Genomic DNA, 22,609 nt, shown 5'->3' with positions numbered 1-22,609 from the left:
TGTGTGTGTGTGTGTGTGTGTGTGTGTGTGTGTGTGTGTGTGTGTGTGTGTGTGTGTGTGTGTGTGTGTGTGTGTGTGTGTGTGTGTGTGTGTGTGTGTGTGTGTGTGTGTGTGTGTGTGTGTGTGTGTGGCTGTGTGCGCAAATGGTGTGCTTAAATAGAAATGCCGTAGCTCGCACTTCTGGCCCGTTTGTCCCTTACCCCTAGCCCGTCCTTCCTCTTCTGTTCATAGGAGCTCAGTGACCCGAATCTCATGCCTGCCGTTACCCATGGCCGCTACACTTCCGTATGAATCCAAGAGGAAAGGAACAAAGGCAAAGTAACGGATAAAAAGCAAAAGTGGCAACTAACCACAGAAAGACGAAAAGCCTTTTTTAAAATGTTTACTGATTAGCCCTGCTCTTAGGTCTAGGCGACGCGAACTTATATCTTGCATAGTAGTATCAAAGAGGCTATATTGTTGTGTAAGTGGTGTGTGTCCGTTGTTAGTAATATATTTGTAATGTCGTGTGCTTTTATCTCTTAATTGTAATATCTTGTCGACGCTATAGCGGCTATGCATAAGCGTCCGACAGTATGTGTCGCCCAGGCTGGCTACTATGCAATCATGACGCTTCTCATCTTTCTCGTGTTCACGCTTATGGCTGTGATCTTTGGCTCGACTTTGATCGTCAAACGAGTTCGGATGCAAGCGAAGCTCGCCGGAGTTACTGGGGTATCGTCGCCGTTTTTTGGCCCGTCCAACTCGACCATCGTTGACGAAACGCCTGTCGCTAGCAGTAGTGCGGTAAACGGTAAACAGTACCATTTGGCCCCTAAAACTCGACTCACGCCAGCACGCGTCGTGGATGATATGACCGAACCGATCTACACCGACCCTTCATTGTTCGAGGTGTCGAGATCGCTAACGAACTTAGCTGACCAATCAGTCAGTTCCAGCAAACATTAGAACACGAAGGAATTATGTTCTGACAGACAAAACAATGGAGATGACATTGTCGACTTTCGCACAAGTGATAATGCTGGTAATGTAAAAGGACGACATGATTCATACACATAACGAGCTCTTGTAGGGTTTTGAGTCACTGTAGATAGGAGCTCTATAATACCGATAATCATATTGGAAGCCCAGTAGCATAAGCTTAGGTACTATTCTGAATCTACGGCAGATCTGTTTTGTGCGATAATTTTTTAATCATTTAATTTCTTTTCCCCTAGACCCGTACAACAAACATTAAGACTGTCGTGGAATTTTGTTTTGGTATAATTTAATTAGTTGAAGGGGAAGAATATGTTTGGCTCTTCGTACTTAACAGGGCTGGCTCCAATCCCCCACCCGTATGTTTCGAAGCATACGTAGCTACTGTTGACGTCTCAACATCTTTACCTATACAAACTTGAAATTACGCTAATAAATAAAACGTTTCTCTATCTTACGTATAGGCCGCGTTATCGAACAGTCGTTGTCAAACATCAAAATCAAGCTCGGCTGATTTCTACTCTGCAGAGTGAATAGCTTAGATCTCTATCAAGTTGACTTTAAAAACATTCGAATATGATTTGCTACAAAATAATAATGATAATTCTTAGCAAACTAGAGCATGGATTTCCTAACGCGAAACGGATTATGGAGTGGTCATGTTGTGGATGAACAAGTGAGTCTATCAAGTGATTCAGCTGTCAGTCTTTAGAACTTGGCCTTTTCATTGGATTTCCTCTGTCATTGTTTTAAACCATTTTGCGAAAAAGGTAGGTATTTTAGTCAAACTACCGCTTTTTTTTACCGAACTACCATTACTTCAACTAGAACGTATCTAAATAAGAACAAGAGTTTTAGAGCTCAAAATTACCGATATTCCCTCAACATACGCTCCCAAAGCCAACCCAATGTCTTGCCTTAAATTGACCATCAATCACATATCGAACAACATTCGTTTGAAGTATGCAACAGCTAATACGAAGTAATAGCGAAATAGGGGTCGTCCACGTTACGTTAGAACGTAGTACACCGTCCCTTCTGCATATTGGCCATCGTTATTAAGGTCTAAGCGTCAGTCAGCAACAGAAAAATGTATCGAATTTTCAGTCATTCAGTACATGCTTCACACGTAAATACATATCTACAAAAATATATACACCTAACATATAGCGCGAAATCCGTAGGGGGAGTGGGACGCATGCGGCATTGAACCAATTGAGATCATCCTGTACAGCAACACGGTTTACGGTGTAGCCTATCTTCAGCATTTTTTTTTCACTTCTGAGTTCGCTTTACCGACATCACAACCACTCAAAAAGTTTTATAGAAAGCACGTTTTCCAGCGTGCTAATCTTATATCGAAACTTAAACGATGTGTAACAGTAGCGACAGTATGAGTATCTATTATAATCTTAAGTATGATATGGGAATAAACAATTTCATCTATATACTGATCCAAAATCGTATGCTCATTACAACGGCACAGAGGGTAAAAGGCGTACATCAATGTCATTTTATGGTGTCTATTTTGAAAATTATTTTAATGACCCATTTTGCCTCGAACTGTTCAAGGTTTCATCTGATAAATACAAGAAGATAGCAATAGCACGGCACGCCGGTACTCATACGTTCTGCCCCCGTTTATCTAGCGTAAGAATGTGACCCAAAGGAAATGCTAGCGGAAAGTGGCAAGGCACGTGTGCATGTCTCTTGCCCTTCTACTTGTCGCATTCTGACGAAATGGACAGTTGTCCATCAGTGATAACGCATTCGTACGATAGGCTGGACCATCCGTAAATAAAATATAATTATAATGATATAATTATAGTAATAATTATATTTTAGTCGCATGACACCTAGTACTAGTAGTATTAATGACAATGATAAGTATATAATTTTATTACTTTATTATATAATAAACGATAAACCAAGTCATTGGGGTTATATACGTTTAGTGATCACAATTTATTTCAATTGGATTGAATTGTGTCTCGTAGCCGGTAAATTTTTAGAATAAAGGTGATACACCTAACGTTTTGGTAGTAAATGTATTTTGCTTTGATTTTTTTTATTGAGGACTCACATATTCCTTAAGTACAATGTGTATAGCTGGTAAAACTGTGCTGCCTTATTTTATTCTACCGTTTGTGTGCTCGTGAGGTAACACTTACTTCAATGACTGTGGGCCTTTTCTGTTCCGGTTTTAACAGTGTAGATCGAGTGAAGCTGACTGCAATGATCCAATACATCACCTACACTCGCTATTTTATGGTATTATTATTGTGATTATTTATTATTATTATTATTATGTTATATTATTAGTTACCACAATTTGCGACGAAATATCGAAAATTAATGAGAATAGTTGAAGATACGAATACATCCTGAAGGCGTTTTACGAATGTAAGTTCTTACAGACAAATTCTCTGAGTGATTTATCTCAAGTTTGATAACCAATTTAGAATAACGTTTTCGATTTCCCGATCGGATAAGATTAACCGACCGCAAACCTTTCTTCGTCTTCTGCACACATTGAAAGCTATTAAATGATGAAAAGCGGTTTGTTACAATTCTTAGAGCGTTGAAAAGTTAAAAACAAACCCTCAAAATTTAAGGAAACATTATAGACGCTTAAGGCGCTCAAATATTTCGACTGCACCAATCAGCTTCTACCTACGGAAAAATAGCAACCATAGATATAGACAGTAATCGGCCTTTGTCACGCACTAGCATGATGAAAATACGCACAAAATATAGCACGTAGTATACATTCATATTCTGTTGACCTTATGCTTGTTATCTTTGCTTTCAAAACCCTTAACATTCTTGTCAGTTGTAACCTCGTCTCATCTAATTGTTGTTGTTACTTATATTAACCCCTTCGTTCCGGATTTTGTGTTGGGGGCTATGACAGGACTTGAGATCGGCACAAATGCCGCGAACGGTCTTGAACATGGACTTTTTATTAGGGCAGAAAAGAATTTACAGAGGCAAGCCTTGACTGAATAGAAAGAGGTAGCGGTGGTGCCAAGGCCAATCGCAGGCGCGATCGCGCACCCACGCAGAATTCATGATTGCCCGCTCTGTCGTAATTGGTGACGCCTCTCGTCATTCTTAATATTTCCTGCTACACACCACTAAGGACAAGGAAGCTCAGGGACTACGCTGCTCCAGATCCGACAAGTCCAGTGCCCTCATTGGATCTCTTCGGGGTTCGCGCAAAGGGCTCCCGGGAGTATCTCGGTCGTTGCGAACTAGGGTCCGAAGGATTTAAAAGGTGCAGACATTGCTACAATAGAGTTCGGAGCACGCCTGAACGAAGCGCGAACGGGATAAAAATGATGATGATGGCCGAGGAAGCGCAACTCAGTGGTCGTGTTATTTTCAGCAACGAAAAGATTATTCGAAAGCATGTGCAGATTTGGCATCGAAAGGCTGAGTGCTAAAGCTCGTCAAGAAGCGCTCGCAAGTCGGCGAAGGTCTGCGTCGTGCGGAACAACCGCGGGACATGATTACCATATGGAATTACACTTGCTGTTGCTCTAGCACTACATGGCGGTCGTCGTTACCAACGCCACTCTCACTTTCCTGTGCTGCCTTGCGCGAGAAAGGTTTAAGAAGATGATTCTGTTTTAGTTTAACGCCGTCATCCTCTCCATGTTGTAATACCCGTCTGTCCGCCTGATTCCAAATTCCTTTGCTTTTAGGAACTGAAAACCAAACGCCGTTACTGTCGTCGACGATATAAGATTGCTGGACGTTCTGCAACCTCAAATGACCAAATCATGATCAACGAGAAAGAACACGTTGAGTCGGTATCAGTTCATAATGTTGCTTAAAGCTATGAATATGCGAATGTACGTGTGTGCGGGTGTGTTTAGGTCTACGATGTCCAAACAGACAGAAGGGGCACCACGTGAAACGAGTTTACATGGAAAGACGACCACGGAGTATGCTTAAGGCCAGATTAAGTTAGCAAATAAAAATGTAATATGATTTAATGCGGTATAAATGCTAGGCCACCTTCGAACAAGCTGTAATTACACTGTGAAACAAATTAATGTTTGGACCCAACCTTTTGCAGCTTTGTTAATACTGAAGGTGAGCATATATAACCATAACTCGTCTACGTTTTAAAAACAACTCGCAATACATATCGCCGCACAGATTAATGAAAAATTTCGTTTAAGTTTTTTAGTAAGCAACCCAAAGTTAGCATATATTCAAATCCAGATGGCCTTCCGTGACAGACGGCTACACGTTTGAAGAGGGGGACCACATAATTGTCCTTAAAGTCTAAGCCTCAACTCACCGGACCTCGGTGAAACACACTTTTCTCAGGAGTATCTTGCTTTTGCTCATCTCACGGCAATGCTGCACAATGAAAATTTCTTCAGCAGGTCCTCGCCTTTTAAAGTGTCCTCGCAACGCCAACCATGTTTCTTCTCGCTGTTCATCGATTCTGATTGGACCTACTCCCTTATGCTCCCACATGACATTACCATTGAATGACGTGGCTATGGTTAGTCGACGGGAAAGGGCAACGTCGACCGGGCAAAGCAGAAGTCTGCTTTAGATCAAACTCTACCCCCCTATCGTCATCACTGTTTTATAGCGCATTGATATTTGCACATGAGGCCGGATGCGTACTAGGTTATGTGCTTGTTAATATTCGAAAACAGGTTCTTCCTGTCCCGCCTCCTTGCCCCCGTACGGAAATAGCGTCCGACGCGATTAAACGCCCACACACGACCAAATTGTTTTTGACAGCTTCATTGAGTAAATAATTTTACAACGTTAGCAAAAATGAACGTACGTAGGAAAGATGACCGAATTGGGCTGATTGCCTTCGAAGTTGTCTTGGACTGAACATATTAATATGATTTACTAATAGCTCTTTGAAATGGTTCCCGTTCTTGGTAGCACTATTCCGTTGAAAACACATGTACAAATACTCTATATGTGAAATATAGAGAGCCGCCATTCGTCATTAAATAGCGATGCGCTAGGCATCGTGTTGTCATTGCTTTTACTCACCGGCTCATTTACCTCCACTCTCCATAAGCTATTATCATGAATTAATAGCCGAAGTAGTATATATATATAGATAGTAGTGGGGCTCCCTAAAGCCTACGCGGTTCTCTCCGCTGAAGTTATTCGTCCACTGTTGCTGGAGACATTTCAAAGGGGGAGTTTAAAACGAAATCTAAGCACAGCTCACCATAAAGCGCAATCCACAGCCGGGTAAAATAACATGGCCGACACACCCGTGAAATTGTTATAATGAATTACTGACCTTGATTCAGAAGAACATTTCTGTTCTGTGGACAAGAATATATAGGTACAGATATATATATATGTGGCTGATGTCGCAGAAATTACAGCTCAGTATATAACCACGTCGTCGCGTGAGCCCCTATGACTGACACTCAAAGCTCAGCATACGGATTTTGCATAGACTTACGTACACCGCGATATCATAAATGAAGTGAGTAAGGCGAACCCCTTTAGCAATGACGGAAAACAGAGCTCGAGGGCTAGTGCTAAGCGCATATTGATTGTTTATATTGACTTATCAGACATACAACTGCGTCATAATCAGCTCTAAGACACGAAACGATGATTACATAACATACCGTTCGGCAAATAATAAAAACGAATTTTCAAGGCTACCCAAACTCAAAAATTATTAAAACCAACTGAATTGCTTTAGATATCAAGAATATGTGGTGACCTTTTTCTTATCTAAAGATGTAATTTTGTCAGATGGGCAAATTGTATATTGAGCTCGTACCTGATGTTTATAGAATGTGAAAGAAGTCTATGTGTTTTCCTGACATCCCAGATTAGGCCACTGGGGCCTGACAACACAGATCAATCATTCCGGCCCTTGAAACATGTTTTTTGTTTCACACTATATATTTAGTACTCTCGTCGTTAGGGGGTACTTCAGTATGGAACGAATTAATGTGTCTAAGCCCGGATTCGAACCTAGTGTACAACTGGTTTCTTGGATTATCATGAAAACACGTTACTTAGTCTACTGTTGCAAACGTTACGTTGTCTACTGTTGGACCTTCATAGCAGAATTATCCTAATGTGTCGCCATTAAATCTATAGGTAAGTGCAACCCATAAAAGGCCAAAAGGGAAAACATTTTTCAATTTTTGTGATATACTGGCAATTCAACAGATGATTAATAAAACAGAATGTTTCTGAACGACGATGCTTGACCCTACTTGTCTAAACACAGGTCAGTTTTAGCAGGTTAATATTGTTTTTTGTTATTTGATTTGTTCACATTTGAATAACACTATAACTGCATAGGAATCCAAGAAACTATTCAATGCCTCTAAAGAATAAGCACCTCAAGAAATAAGCTATCTCTTGAAATAAATTGATAAATGGCAAATCATAGGTCTCTATGTTAATAATAATAATACGATCCTAGGTTATTGGGTATGGTCCCTTATAGCTATGGCATGTAATCGAGCTTTATATGGTTATATAATTACAAGATTTAACAACACATAAACGTTAAGAATTAGTTATTACTAACATTAAGAATGATTTGACCGTATTTTTATCTATGAAAAATTGTCCGTGGCCGTGACTGGGAGAAAACCAACACTTCCCTGGTAACGGGCCGCCTGCTTTCGCGCTACGGTCGTTCAACGTTAGTCGAGATGAAAACGCATCCATTCGTTTGTATTTTCGTAAACCTTGTCCGTGGTTCACTTCAGAGAACCTACTAACTTCATGCTATATGATGCTAAACAAAGAATAAATTTCGTCCGTAAATGGACCAAGCATATTTCAACGCAACGTTTGTGACTGGCAAAAGATGTTTTCTCACTACAGGGTCCCTTGATGTTTAATGTAATTTAAATGCGTTTCGTAATTAATGTGCCGTGCGCGCAAAATTTAGTGCTTTGTAAAAACCTTTCATTTTATAACGATGGCATCAGCTGGGTCTTCAACAACTGCCTCCAATAGAAGACAGTATTGTGCAGACGTATTTCTACGGGCATGGTTGTGTGCAAAGTCTCCTTTACCAGTTACAGAAATGAAGAAAGAACTTGATTTACTAGGAAATTCAATAGCAATGAATGAGATTTTGAAAGCGGGTAGTCTCAATGAGTTTATTGCCAGGGTTCCCGACCTAACTATCAGAGAAGGTTATGTAGTGCCCGCTCCAGTAAGTAGCTCAACAAAACCATTAGAACGATGTTTATTTGCCCAGATGGACAAGTTCACAAATGTTGATTTAACAGCTATCAACCGTACGCTAGCTGGGGTACAGTTGCAAGCAAAGAGTGGAGATATAGTCAGCGCCTTACGGAAACGAGAACAACTAGAAGAACTTCGAAGTGAATGCCGTCGAAAAAGAGCTGCTCTAGATCAAAGGAAGCAACAATTGGTGGAGCTCAAATCTGTGTCCAGTTCTGAAGACAAAAAGAAGAGGTTTGACGAACTTATTCAGCACCGTAATAAATTGCGAGACCAAGTCGATGAAAAGAAAGGCGTGTTAGAAAAAAAAAATGACTTGGATGTCCTTTTGTGCAATATGGATAAACGTATCGGGGATAAGGAGCGTCAGCTGAACCGACTAACTTTGGATATCAAACGAGTTGAAGAGCAGCTTGTGGTAATGGCGCGAGACGGTTTCTCAGAGGCGAAACAACTAGAGAAAGAAATAAATGAAAATCTTAACCAGCATGATACTGATAGAGATCGTACAATGAATGTTTTAGACGTTATTATCCAGGAGAAGTGTGGCCACTCAAAAGCCGTTTTAGAACTTCAAATTGCCGCTATCGAAAGGTTAATTGCAAAAAGTAACGAGGAAGATTCGGAAAAACATCAAAACAATTTGCGTCAACAGTTTCAAGATTATCGAAACAAACTGACTCTATTAAATACTACGGAGGACGATTTGCGTCGGAAACTACGTGAGAGACAAGCGGACCTTACCGAAGTTCTCCAGTTGCCTGTGGTTGAAATTAAACATCTTATTCGAGATACGAATCAGCCAATAGCAGCAACAGGACAAGCCATTGTTAGGCGTCCTGTGATAATTGAGTCACTTGTACAAGATGAACTACCCTGTGATCTTAGCCAGGCGGATGATGACAGTAACCAGCAGGCATTAAACATCGACGATAACAGATGCACTATCTGCCTTCACGACTTCAAATCAGAAGTGTCAGAAGCACTTGCTTGCTCACATAGTTTTCATAGGTTTGTTCTTGGCCTTCATGTAAAAATAGCAAAAACAAACTTTTGCGTATACTGCATAAATATGGAGTATGAAGTATTTTTCGTAACGCAGTAAGATTATTATTATTTTATATAGTCTAGATATTTATATTTATATGAAAATAAATAATGTCTAATATTTAATTTGTTAAAGAGAGAATATCGCTGTATTGTCCACAAGTTTCAGAATTATTTTTTCCTAGGTTAGGAAGAGAAAGGCTGATATAAATCGACCTTATCGATAGCTTACTAGTTTGTTTTATATTTTGATGTCTACTGGCAGTGCTGTAATTAGACATTTACCAAGTCTTACATTATGTTCTCGTTTTTTTACAGTTCGTGTCTAAATACTATGCGCTCATTTGGCCAGGACTTATGCCCTCTTTGTCGACGCTACGAACCACCGTCCGCAAAATTTCCCTCTTTGACAGACTCTAATACTTAAAAAGGATCAAATTCTTCATAAAGATTATATATGATATCAATATTGTATAGAAAGGAAGTGCAAAAAAGGCTGGGAATAAATACACACGGGTGGATGTTGATCTTCGCTAAGCATACTGGAGTTGTCGATATATAGCTGAATTTATTTACATATAAATGTACACTTTACAAACCACGTTGTTGTCATCCGCGTTCATTATATTTTTATTATTTTTTAATTATTTTTTTTTGTTGTCGATGTTACTGAATCTATTATGTCATAGTCCAATGGGGACTTCACTAGCTCATAGATATTCGCAACTACGCTAGCGTTCATATGCAATGTATAAGCTACAACTCGGCCGACAATTAGCCGTCCTTATTTGCTTCGCTCTGACTACAATGCTCGCAACCAGGCGATGCGCAACAAGACAGAGTCACCCATGCTGAGCACTTATCTCTTCAAAAAATAGGGTCGTTGGATCTTCTGTTTGAACTTGTTAAGGACCCCAACCGCAAACCTTGGGTAAGTCTTCCTCTTATAAGCGAAAAAAACTCACAAACGTTTCAACAATTGGCTCCTTCATCGAGTCGACTTTCATATGTTATTATATATCTGATAGCTTGCCGGTTTAGATTTTGTTGCGACATCATCGTGTGTGAACGAACGTAATGCATCCTCACGCTGTTAAGGAGGTTATTTCAAAACTGTGAGGGAATGCGGAATAAATACAGGAAATATCATCGGGAAATTAACACCTGTGTCATTTGCTGCTTGGCCATCCATAGAGCAACAGCAGGCAAAAGCGATTATCCGACATTGAAAAGCTTGTTGTCAGTTCTCCCTTTCCTTTTCACCCGGAATCTCTTCCCCTTTCAATCTTCTCACGCTTGGCTCTTTCCGTTCGTTACGTTTTACTTATCAATAATGTGCTTAGCTTATTGTTGTGTAGAAATATTTCGACTTTTTGCCATCACACTAGACGACTGCTGTCACCTTAACTTCAAATAACATCTTTGTCCTTTTCATGATTGCGAAGCTCGTGACGATTTCTTTGACAATTCTATCCAGTACTTTTCAACTTTTTCCCATCCAACTTTTCACCAGTGCTAATTGACATCTTGTTGATGTAAAGGTATTGCAATAATTCCACGCATGGGCGAACATGCACATGAAGTTGGTTATGATCTAGCTTTTTAACAAGTCGAACCTTAGTTGCCAAGTTATCGATTAGATCTAAAGGGTTAGCATGAATTTGGCGCCATACGTTACATCGTCTTAAATATTGCGGTCTTTCGTATTTCGTCTTTACTACTACATTTCAAGACGCGTCAAATGTCGACTATAGAAGCATCATTACATCGTTGTTTTTCATTCGAAATGAGCATTTGGTACTTTGCTACGCCCTAGAACGCCTCTTCACTGCGACTTCGGCTACTACTGCTATAACAATATTAGACCAATATTAGTAAGCATTATTATTATAAGGAACGCTTTCCATGAGGTACTGAGCTTCGTCGGTTCCATACATTTCAATCAATCTTTTTCTTGCTGACTTCATGTCGAACACCGACTTCGAACGCCTTTTTAATAACAAAGCTTTCAAATCTCGAGTTATAATGGTTGCACATACTATATTATGTTAAACATCTCTAACATGTAGTCACTAGATTTAATACCATTGCTAGTATACTACGAAGAAAGTTACGAGTATGAATAAAAAATCTTTTTTTTTTCAATATGCTACAAAGCCGTATCTCGCAGTGCCTTCTGGAACGCTTCGGCAAAACACAACAGGGCAGGAATAATTAATGCTGATTGGAATCATTTCATTACAAAAGGGATATATGGCGCTCAACTAAGGCATATGCTAAACATTGAATCTCAATCAATTTTCTTTCATTTTAATTGGTCCTTCCTATTATACGAGAAATTCGCAAGACGACGGGGACGTTTGTATCGATGCCCTTTCGCAGATCTTTGGATCATATCACTGAATGGCGTGCGTCATGACAACTCTTATCTAGTAGAAACAATAAATGAAACACGTTGCTCCTTTTCATTCCTTCCTGTGTTTATCACACGTAGTGTCGATACATGCTGAACACCAGCGAACGATTTAGTTCGGATGATATCACTCGATACGCGTAAGAGCTGTAAATGTTCTCAAGCGATACCCGGCTGCTAGAATAGATTATCAGCGATATGTGCATCCGTGCATTTATTCTTGTGTATGCATATCTGTTAGGCTTGCTGTGCACGCCCACTCTTAAACATAAAAAGAAAAAAAACTAGTAAAAAGTTTTCAACAATTTTATCTTTCCTTAGATGCCCTTGACTAAGCATTTTTTTTTCTATACGTTTTCCTGTGTAGTGGCCACATCAGTTCTATTATGAGGTTGTCGACTATGAGGCTCCTGCTACAGGTGTATTGAGCACATCCATTTACTGAACGTAGCTTATATTCGATAAGCACGCATTCAACCCCATTTTGTCCTCAATCATCGGTTTTGAACTCTCGACTGTTATAGCTAACCCGCTACACAAGAGAATTGAGCTAATTCTATTTCTGAATAACGTTAAACACGAGTCGAATCCGCCACGAATAGAACCACCATAGAAATGTCCGTCTCCACGACTATTTGCAAATGGATAAGGTAGTATGGCTTTCCGATGTACGAAACTAAACATATCCAATTGCAAAATTAAATAGAATAAAAGGTAAGTGTCTGGTGCGTGCTATAACATATTTGTATCAACTCGCTAGATAATAACATTATACGAATACAGCTTTGAACCGTACCATAAAAGGACGCGGGAAAAAGACAAATAATCCAACGTAGATTGCACTTACGATATTACTGTATTGATCCATTGACGAATAAGGCTGATAAGTATGCCTTCTGCTTGAAATGAACAGGCGCTCAAAGGTTGCTTGCTAGATATTTTATCTGTTTACTTCTAAAATTGTTCTCATTATTATTTCTGCAGCTGCCCTGCTGTTCCACTCGTTTGTTTCAGCCCGAAACCACTACTACGTAATCGAAGTGAATGCTAAAGGTTTTCCTCGTTGAGCTTTATGCTATGCACGCGATCCAGTTTCATCAACCATCCGAAGATGATCATCATTCTCATCACACATTACATATGATTATTTTTAATGACAATAATTTAAATGATTAATTAAATATTCACCAAACAAAACATTAGTGCTTCTCACTACTGCCTCTCGAGCATCCACTTGCCAACGTCACGCACGCCAGTCATTCCATCTCAATTATTACACGTATCTGTGTAACGTATTTTACATTCATTGTCGTCAGATCTGCTCAGTTATCAGTGCCATGTTCTAAGTCACATTCAACAACAAAACACAATGCCCGATATGATCTTGTCAATAGCTATAATATAATAATAAATAGGTGATGGCGCAGGATCAGTATTGGCTTTATCTTTTCTCAGGCGAAAAATTATTAATAATGTGTTTTGAAACGTTATTAATATTAGATAATAGTGTGTGGCATAAACTATTTGTAGTCATGTGTCAAGAAGGTGATGATAATGCTTCACATGTATATGCAAGCTAGGTCTTTTGTATTGTCTTTGACATGCACGTGTACGTTTGTACGTGTGTGAGTGTCCCTCAATTTATACTATCGACGTTTTATAATGGAAATGATTGCGATGCAAATGAAAATCTCCAACGCGATAAGAGCTCAACCTTTACCACAAGTTTCTCGTTGTCATCACATATACAGACCTTCACTATATCATCACTTCACAGTTATACTCACACGTATCATTATTATTTTTACTATTAGTTTCGACAGTTCTTCAAGTTCGATAGATACATCGCACACCATTGTGACGACGTTCTAATATATATATATATATATATATATATATATATATATATATATATGTGTTCTTATACAATACACTCAAATCTCATAAATATCAATAATATGTATATGAATATTATTGTTGCTCGCGGGAAGCGGTAGCGGAGGCAAATTACCACACAACTAGAGCTATTAGGCTCTACTCTCTACATATACATACACACAGATAGAGGGTTGGGCATTTGGTTTTCACTGCTAATAACCTGTGTCGTAGAATATAATCAATTAGTATTGACGAATATCTATTATGCATCATTGCCGTACTTACTCGTATATATATATATATGCGTTAATATTTTATATCAATGAAATTAGGAAAACCGCCTGTTAGGGTTGTCGTTTCGTCATGGGTGCAACTGTATATCTGTTGTATTATCAAATTAAAGGTTATTATTTTTAAGTGGTACTCTTATGGGTGTTGTTCTTTACCATTAGATACAACGAATGAAAAAATAAATGAGGTGCGTTATCTAGTTTGAGATGTAATTGATAAATGGATACATGGTTCATGTCAGCATTTGCGTGAAGGCCCGCAGCATGCAAATGATACAACCGCATGAATAAGTTCGAGTTTCAACTTCTGAGCCTTCTGAACGTTGCTGCCACCTCGCAACGTTAATGGCAGCCTCGTACAGAAGCAGCCGCAACATTCTAGCAGCATCGACTACTTTCCGGGATTCGTGTAGAGACCCGTTTGTGACAATGATAACAGGCTTTTCTGTCAATAAGAAGTGAAATAATATACTGAGAGAACAATAATTATAACGTGGACAAGGAATGTGCACCACGATTCGCTTAATGGACTAATTACTGAACTCATTCAGATGATGTAGCAATCGATCGGACATTAGGAAATACCATGAGTATGAAATGCAAGTAGATCTAGTTCTTTTTTCCCGATCTGACAGGCAACGCCTTCTATATACAGCGAGAAATCGAGTGATTTTTTCACAGCCTTTGTCATTAGATCATGTTCAACCTTATACTGGATAGCGTCAATCGATTACAACCAAGTAAAGCAAACGTACAACTAAAATATTTTCTGGATAAATAGGTACACCTGGTTGCTAATTTCATCTTGATGCCTCACCTTCATTTTTCCACTTCCGATGCCACGAATACCAGCATTTTACTTTTGACGTTATCTCACTGCAGATGTCGCTAGAGTTCTGTTTGTGTGTATGTAAATAAGTTTATCTGCTTCTCCGTGTAGATGTTGCATGCTATTGTATTGTTTTTCGCTTGTGCAACCTGAGCGCTACGCTCCGGCCCTCACTGCAACTTCACGTATGACTACTTCGTGAGGCAACATTATCTCCTGAGCATAAACTGTATTCCACAGACACTGTAGTAGTAATAGCCACTACACCAAGAAACTTTGATCTTTTTTCTTATTTGAAAAAAAGACCGACTGGGTTAGACGGCTTTACTTGCCCTATAAATAATCAAGAATTCGCAAATCTTCCTCCAAGGGCTACCTGCTCCCATATCTGTGTAGACTATTTTCTTGGTTCATGTGATCTTCCTGTATGTTCATGCACCCCCTTTCTCCGGTGATTAATTAATTGCTCGTGTTTCCAGCGGCGTTTCGTTGTGGATGCTGGTGATGTTGTTGCGGGTATTGCGAGTGCTGCGGACCTCGCATGGCTTGTAGACCTTTAGGTGAACTCTGCCCCCGGTACGAGGGACAGTCAGGGTGGGAGGTGGTATTTGGCGAAGTCGACAACTTCGAGAATGCGGTCAACGTCTCCGGAAAATTAGGCGGTGTAGCCGGCGTATTGGCAGGCGTGCATATCTGAAAGTTAATAGAAAACTTAGCTATAAGGAAATATCAATTTACTTTTATGAATGCTTTTTAAGCCAGATATTTTACAGCTTTAAATCAGTTTTGCAGATGATTCATCACAATCAGGACATGGGGTAAGTATGGTGTGAAGTAAATATGCAACAACAAGCATTGATGACGCTGACTCACAAAAAATGTCGATATTAATAACATAGATCTCATACTACGGTTCAGTTTGCTAAAACTCGACAAAAGCAGTTCCATTATTTTTGGGGTTTTAATTGATTCTAGTAAGAAAAATGCGGAGAGTCTACCAAATAGAAGGGTTGCTCTGCATATGTTAGCTACACATGTTGAACTACGTTTCTGGTGAACTCTACAAAAGCAACACCGTTGATCAATTTAAATAATGTCACATAAAATACTTACAACCCTTTATTATAAACTCTAGCTTAAATATGCCAAAATATTTTATATTCGGCACTGCCGATACGCAATATTTCAGAAGCGGTATGCTTATGTAAAACCATAAGCCATTTTTTAACGGCACGATAGTGTCACTACAGTGATTTGTTATTTATATTATTGTCTTATAAGAATGTGATCGCTTGAAATATTTCCTAGGGCTTTCAATTGTGAGCCTGACAAGGAACTATGGACGCAGCAAGTACCACATTATACGGGTGGCCTTGGTTTTAAGACATTGGCTTATACTCTGCTTATACATACTCGCAAAATTAAGCGTGAAGTCTAGCAGGGACGCAGACAGATTGTTTATATCTCAGACTTAGCGCTCATTTCCATCCCACTTTTGCAGTTTGTGTTCATTGCGCATTAACAAAATTTTAGCCCAGTAAGTTATCATTTACCTGCACGACAGACGCCAAATTATAAATTCATTATATCAAGATAAATGACACTGTGCTAACTGCTACTCCTTAATAAAATTATTTTTTTGTCGAAAGGTTTCGGAAATTAAAATTGCACTGCTAATATTACTTCGAGTATTCCTAATGTGGGTGGCTTCCAGGCACCGACAGTCGCGTGAGACTTTTACCGACAATTTTAAATAGCTGGTTCTTCCTGATTTTTTTCGTTGTTCCAAATGTAAAGACTAGGATTGCATCAGCTCAGTGGGTGTCTTAGGTGAAATGAAATGTGGACTGTTTAGAACAGCATATCAATGTTAATGTTAGAGTGTGGATATTAATGAACGCAACCATTCCAACATACACATCACTAATGGATGAAAGATTAACATTCCCAGCATTTGAACCCCCAGATAACTGGCAGAAAAAAACGCTTATAGTAATCGTGTTTACCTGAGACAAAAACGATTATAAGGTCAAATACTAAATAGATAAAAGGGTTTATATCTCAAATAAAATTAACATGGTAGCCGCGATTCACGTTACACTAATCTGTTCTAAATAAAACGCGACCGGTTACCAATCCCGTCAAAGCAACGGAATGATTGGTTTATCATTTATGCCATAAACAATGGCCGTTCAAACGACTACACACTTAAAACGTTGAACAGGTGTTGTTTCAACACCTCGTTTGGCACGATCGTGCACAACTAATACATCAAGCTACTTAATTAATGGGCATGTATATGTAAAATCATCAGGCGCAATTTGTCTGACATGGTGCTGTTGCAGTGGTGACGTATTTGCGTACTAAACCTAAAACATGTAAGACGGCTTAAGTTAGATGCGTCACACTTGGTTTCGAGTTGAGAGGGGCCACCCATCTGAAGCTGAACTTAAGCCGTACCCGACGTAGAACACGAAACATGGATTCAATTCGTTTAAGTAGACTTTTCGCATTCCAACAGATAGTAAATTCTCTATTATTAAACGTTTCGGGCCATCATCCCTGATCGTAAATCCCTAATCAATAGTTTTTTTTTTTCTCTACCATAACTATGCTTTAAAGCTACAGAAATTTTATTTTAGGTAACTATTACATAAAGAATATATTAAAGATATTACTGTAATTAATGTAAACGCACAAATACAATATGTAATAAACATATGGAAAGTAAATACAGCAATGGAATTTGACAAAATATATTCCATCTTGCACTGGCATAAATAAACTCACCGGGTTATATTGCGTTGGTCCAAAATTAACGTTGACGGCTGCTTCCTCCCAAAAAACACTCAACGCCTTCTGCAATTGGTGAAAATCAAAACACAACGAAATGAAAAACGAAAATTTGCTAATATTATATGTACCTATATACTCGTGCTCTAGGTTCCGAGTGAAACAGCCATAATTTATTAATATTTAAATTGTTTGTGTACATTATTAGTATTCTTATTATCCGTATAATTACTTGTCAAAATGTAGTTGATAACTATAATGCTTCCAATATAATACGCTAATCACCATGCGCGCAGATTTTCGGGTTCGATCAAGGATTTTTTTAACAACACGGACTAAGAAAAGTAGGCTTACGTAATCTTACTAAATTGTAAAACTAGAATCTATTTGGGTTTCCTCTATAATAGATACTGGCAGGTCAACCAATCAAAGCTTATCCACTTCTTGCTTTGATATTCATCACGTGTATATATATATATATAAATTTAAACAGTGATTCGTTACGGGTTTCATGAGTAAATAATGCTACACAACAGCTGTAGCAGCAGCCGTGTGTCCTTGACATTGCACTTTATAAACCAAGTTATTTTTAACGTCGATGAAAACTTCTATTTAGTAATTGTTTCAAATAAAGCCGTAATTGGCTTGTAGTCATCTAGTGATTAGAAAAATGAAAATTCAAAGAAAAGCCTATCCAAAGATTTTAGATAGGCAGTTGAGGTCACTCTTAGTCTGCAACATAATAAAACAAGCTATCTGGCTCGTGCTATCGCTACGGCGTGGAAACAGCACGTGGTAACAGACGGGAAAAACATTAGTCTACTAAGAATATTTCGCCAATAATGTCTAAGATAGACTAAACAAAGCCTAATATACGGGCAGCGCACGAACGTCGAATAAATCGATATTCTGCATTGTAGTCTTTTTTGCTTGAAACCATTCAGCTCAAAGAACTTTAACAGAATTGGATTAGTTGTGTGAGTAACACGTTCAGTACAACAGCACCTATATCGATCGATTAGATGAAATAACGACTTTCTCATTACTAGATGTTACTCTTGATGCTCACTTTGATTCATCCTATAAACGGTATTCTACCAGAATTCAATGATGTTGAACGCATCCATCTATCTTCAAAAGGCTATCGAATTTCCCAACAATAAAATGGCACTCTTTTCCTCTCGTTTTCTATTCTACCGGGCGAAAGTCGTTAACTTGTTAAATAGTTCATCTTGATCTACTCATGTTTGTTTTCATTTTTGTTGCCAACCAAAAAGAAATGATTGATATAGCTCGTATTTCAGTAATCCATCCGTCGTTGCCCGCCACCGCGTTTACTGCTAAAACGCAAATTCGTAACCCGCGCATTCTGTTTAGTAGTTGTGCGGGTTATTGCCTTGATACTGTCAGTGGGTACATTAGGTACAAAAAATAATAGCTAACCATAAAGCTAATAGTCGGCCAATCTATTCGTGTTCATTTGGCGCCTGTAGCGCGCCTCTGCGTACAAGCAACACCCGTTAATTAGGACACATATATATTGTGAATATCGAGCAAGAAGAGTGTTTTTATATATGCGCGCAGACATACAAACAAACAAACACACACACACGCCGGCGACAACAATGTGTATATAGGCTTAAATGCGATACGATCTTGTGGAAAACGGGTATGGTGGTTTCTTTAATTTCTTCTGTAAAATGTATATACTTCTGTTATTGTATACAGTTAAGTACCACTTCTACACAGTTTGAACACACTATGAAAGTGATTTATACGCGTAGGCGTTCTATACTCTCTCGAGCGAAAACAACAATGTATCTGCAGAACCTATGTGTTCTCTTCCTTTCTCACCTCGAACTGCCACTGGGTTGATTGAAGCAGCTGGCGCGCTTGGTCATGCGCGCAGCCTGCCATCAACACGAACTGATTCACCATCAGCTGCTGCCTCATCTGTTCATCCATGGTAGCGGAAGCAACAGCAGTTGTTTGTTTGGTCCTACTATTCCCGGACAGACACTGCTGTTGCGGACCACTAGGATTACTAGTGCCGGTTAGTTAATGGTCTATGAGATGAGGCCAAAAGCGAACAGACCACCACCACCAACAACAACAACAACAACAACAACAACAACAACAACGACGACGACGACGACGACGACGACGACGACGACGACAACAACAGCAACAGCAACAACAACAACAGGGACGACGACGGCAACAGCGCACGATATTCTAAACTGCTGCTGCTGCTGCTGCTGCTGCTGCCACTGCAATACACTCACATTTACACAGACCAACACACACTAAGACTCACTTAGTAGTCACACTTAGGTAGTAGTTTACAAGTCTATTGGTCCTCTCTGTTTGCTGTTGTCCGCCGTACCGCAAGCGAGCTGGCCGGAGCGCACGAAGGACGTACGCAATGCTCGTTCCTACGTTCACCACCTGAGTTACTTCTATTGTTCGTGTGGTGACTGTGGTCGAAATCAGTAACAATAACAAAAACAGCAGCAGGTTCTCTTCCGAGTAGCTTATGTTATGACTGCACTGCTTGTTATCGTCTTTGTTGTTGTTATTGTCGTCGCGGGCGCGCTGTGGCGTATTCACAACAAAAACAATATCTGTCGCTACGAATGCAACTCTCGCTGCGGCCGCCGGCACTTGTTGGAGATGAACCAACTCACAGCCCCGATGAACAGTGTCAAACGTTGCGTTGCTAGTTCCCTAATAGTTACCCGTGCTGCCCCTTCCCTGCTATACGATGCCAACAGCAGATTACGTTCGAAGCGTAGTCTCTACTCGTATAGATGACGCTGTCACGGACAACCACATCGACTGAACAAATAGCCCCGACAGTTAGTGTTATCACGGTTAGACCCGCAACATGAAAATCAGACACAAAAATCCAAGTTTATTAGTATTATTTGCCCTTCGCAATTTCCGCTTGATAGTATTGGGGGAGAGAGTAAGCGGAACGGATGAGACAGGGCGGCACTGCAAAAATTCTACGTTGCCTGTACCCCGTGAGCATATGCGAACTCGATTTGACGATCGTTATTCGTTTCTCGGAGTTTTCGAGCGCAGCTACGCACTGCCGTGCAGGAACGTAACATTACTACACAAAATAGACAATAACAGAGCGCATAGCAGCAGCACCTCGGCAGCCGCTACCACGTCTACAATAATAATAACAATACACAGTCATCAAAGCCTGCGCACGGACACGCCAAAACATCAACAAACACAGCTGCTACCCGCGGGATGGTCGCGTGAACACAATCATAACGTCACTGCGCTAGCCAAGATGGCGGCAGTGAACCTCAAAGCCCTAAATCTGTGAGCCAATGTCAGTAAAGGTTTTTTTTTTGTGTCCCTAAACAAGAATATGGCGACATCTCGTCAGGCTAGGATTAAGTAGATTTGCAGAAAAATAGGTTACGAATTATAAATGACCTGCAAAAATTTTGAGCGCCAGCATTGGAGCGCTAGTGGATTGTAACGTCACATCCGTCCTGAATGTGGCCGCTACTCTGCTTCTGGAGTGGGTATCTTGCCGGGTACCGCCGACTCATATTGTCCGCTGACCCGCGTCGAAGATGGTAAATCAAAGTGAAAAAAAGGGACTGACTTAATGGTCGGCCGACTGTATCTGATTGACATGGCTTGCAGATGGTTTTACTGGATAAATGACGTTACCAGGCCGGACTTCTACTTCGATGTAGGAGAGCGCATATCATGCGGACATTATGCATTGAAATACGTAGCGAGAGGCGACGAAAGTGCTTTGAATTATTTTTTACAGTGAAGAGCGTAATGGTGCTATGGGTCGAATCTCTAAGTCTTTTTTCCTTAGATGCAACATGCTCTTAAATCTAAATAGTGCAATAAATTATTTTCGATATTATTGCCTGCAGTTTGTAATCACATAGAACAAACTGATATTGTTTCCTTGGAGTACTGAATAGTTTTCACGACATTTTAGACCGGCCTAGAGTGAAACAACGGAATGCTTTTCTAGATACACTGAACATTTTAGAAGTAAAACTTGACAATATTCGGGCATGACTTTAGACAGAAAGCATGTAGATAGATCACTTGACGACAATTTGTGGACCACTGCATTCGCCCATCTACTCTCGCACTTCGCTGTTCGGTACCACGTCTACTAATGCAAAAGATGATAACGACCAGAAGTCCTGGAAAGGAGCGTGTTCTTTATATTGAGATCAGGCATGGCCGCTATGCAAATCGACACAATTTTGATTTAATCATAAGGGATTCGCTAGCACTATCGTCATCAGCATCTTAGCAAATGATACCGCTAAAAACGAATTTTATTGTCTAAGACAATTACCATTGTTTCTGAAATGAAAAGAATCGAAAGGGAATACATCTCAAAACTCCGTTCTCCCTAAAGTACAATGTACTTCGAACAAGTTTTACTATAAAATGTTCTCTATATTTGCGGAGACGTTTCAACACATTTTTTTTCATATAGCAGATGAAATATATTTTATGTTCTAAACAATAGGTAGTTTATGATAGGAAACATTTCTCATATTGTTTCTAAATGACACGCTCGCTCAAGTTTAAAGAAGCAGCTGAATGTTTTCTATTACTTGATGCCTGAATATTTACTTCGAATATTTGAATCATGGAGTAATATTTTCTCGTATGGTTAACCGTTTAAGTAGTGAAAATCTAAATATATGAACGAAAAAGTATCGGTAAAATACCTTCGCCAAAAACATATGATAGATATAATATTTACTATAAAGGAACACTATGAAGATACTAAAGAAGCGTTTTATTGCGATGATTTCTACTTTATATTTAATAGGCCTAACAACGAATAGTTTTTTAATTGGGTTGTTAAAGTGCCATCGTTTAATTAACTGTGTATAACTTTAATTCTATTGGGCACCAGACTATTCTAGAATTCTAGTCCCTTAAGGATGACTGTAACACTTGGAACAAAGCCATGTCTACGCTTTTAGATTCATGAAGCATTTGAGTGGTGTCTTTTTTCTTGTAAGTATTTTAAAACTTCAGATTACTTTGATTCCACGGCTATCAAACCGGACTTCCCTACTGAGATCAATACCTCGTTACAGGCTTGGTCCTACAAATAGTGTTAGATCAGTAGCG

At 39.4% G+C, this 22,609-nt stretch overlaps 3 protein-coding genes across 10 annotated transcripts in view; 1 reads left to right on the top strand and 2 right to left on the bottom strand.

Annotated features, from left to right (window-relative positions):
• nompA (no mechanoreceptor potential A) overlaps nucleotides 1-9,792 on the top strand; it is a 54,115-nt gene extending 44,323 nt beyond the window's left edge. For 5 of the 7 annotated variants that reach the window (XM_022839708.2, XM_022839703.2, XM_022839705.2 and 2 more), the window contains exons 16-17: nucleotides 551-1,024; nucleotides 9,574-9,792. In XM_022839708.2, the coding sequence (XP_022695443.1) occupies nucleotides 551-948 (398 nt within the window). In that variant the 3' untranslated portion in view covers nucleotides 949-1,024; nucleotides 9,574-9,792. Of the gene's footprint in view, nucleotides 1-550; nucleotides 1,025-2,550; nucleotides 2,801-9,573 lie in introns of those variants that run through there. The other 2 variants (XM_022839702.2, XM_022839707.2) reach the window with 2 other exon arrangements.
• Nucleotides 2,898-7,481, bottom strand: LOC147752991 (uncharacterized). The gene is made up of 2 exons (XM_086969952.1): nucleotides 5,291-7,481; nucleotides 2,898-4,740 (listed from the first exon to the last, which is right to left on the bottom strand). The coding sequence occupies exons 1-2, from the start codon at nucleotides 5,470-5,472 to the stop codon at nucleotides 4,611-4,613; spliced, it is 312 nt and encodes a 103-aa protein (XP_086826078.1). The 5' UTR covers nucleotides 5,473-7,481; the 3' UTR covers nucleotides 2,898-4,610.
• LOC111264103 (UBA-like domain-containing protein 2) lies at nucleotides 9,779-20,709 on the bottom strand. 2 transcript variants are annotated; one of them, XR_002682656.2, is made up of 4 exons: nucleotides 19,313-20,709; nucleotides 17,456-17,524; nucleotides 12,516-15,358; nucleotides 9,779-11,929 (listed from the first exon to the last, which is right to left on the bottom strand). XR_002682656.2 is itself a non-coding variant. In XM_086969951.1 (4 exons), the coding sequence occupies exons 2-4, from the start codon at nucleotides 19,421-19,423 to the stop codon at nucleotides 15,125-15,127; spliced, it is 414 nt and encodes a 137-aa protein (XP_086826077.1). In that variant the 5' UTR covers nucleotides 19,424-20,296; nucleotides 20,482-20,709; the 3' UTR covers nucleotides 9,779-15,124. The 2 variants fall into 2 exon arrangements, 1 of the variants encoding a protein (XP_086826077.1); XM_086969951.1 differs by having other exon boundaries at nucleotides 9,779-15,358; nucleotides 19,313-20,296; nucleotides 20,482-20,709.
• Between the last annotated feature and the right edge of the window lie 1,900 nt (nucleotides 20,710-22,609).

Source organism: Varroa jacobsoni, unplaced genomic scaffold, assembly GCF_002532875.2.
Source record: "Varroa jacobsoni isolate VJ856 unplaced genomic scaffold, vjacob_1.0 scaffold_821, whole genome shotgun sequence".
Lineage (NCBI taxonomy): Eukaryota > Metazoa > Arthropoda > Arachnida > Mesostigmata > Varroidae > Varroa > Varroa jacobsoni.
The sequence above is the reverse complement of the archived record's forward strand: the minus strand, read 5'-3'. Positions and strand labels throughout refer to the sequence as shown.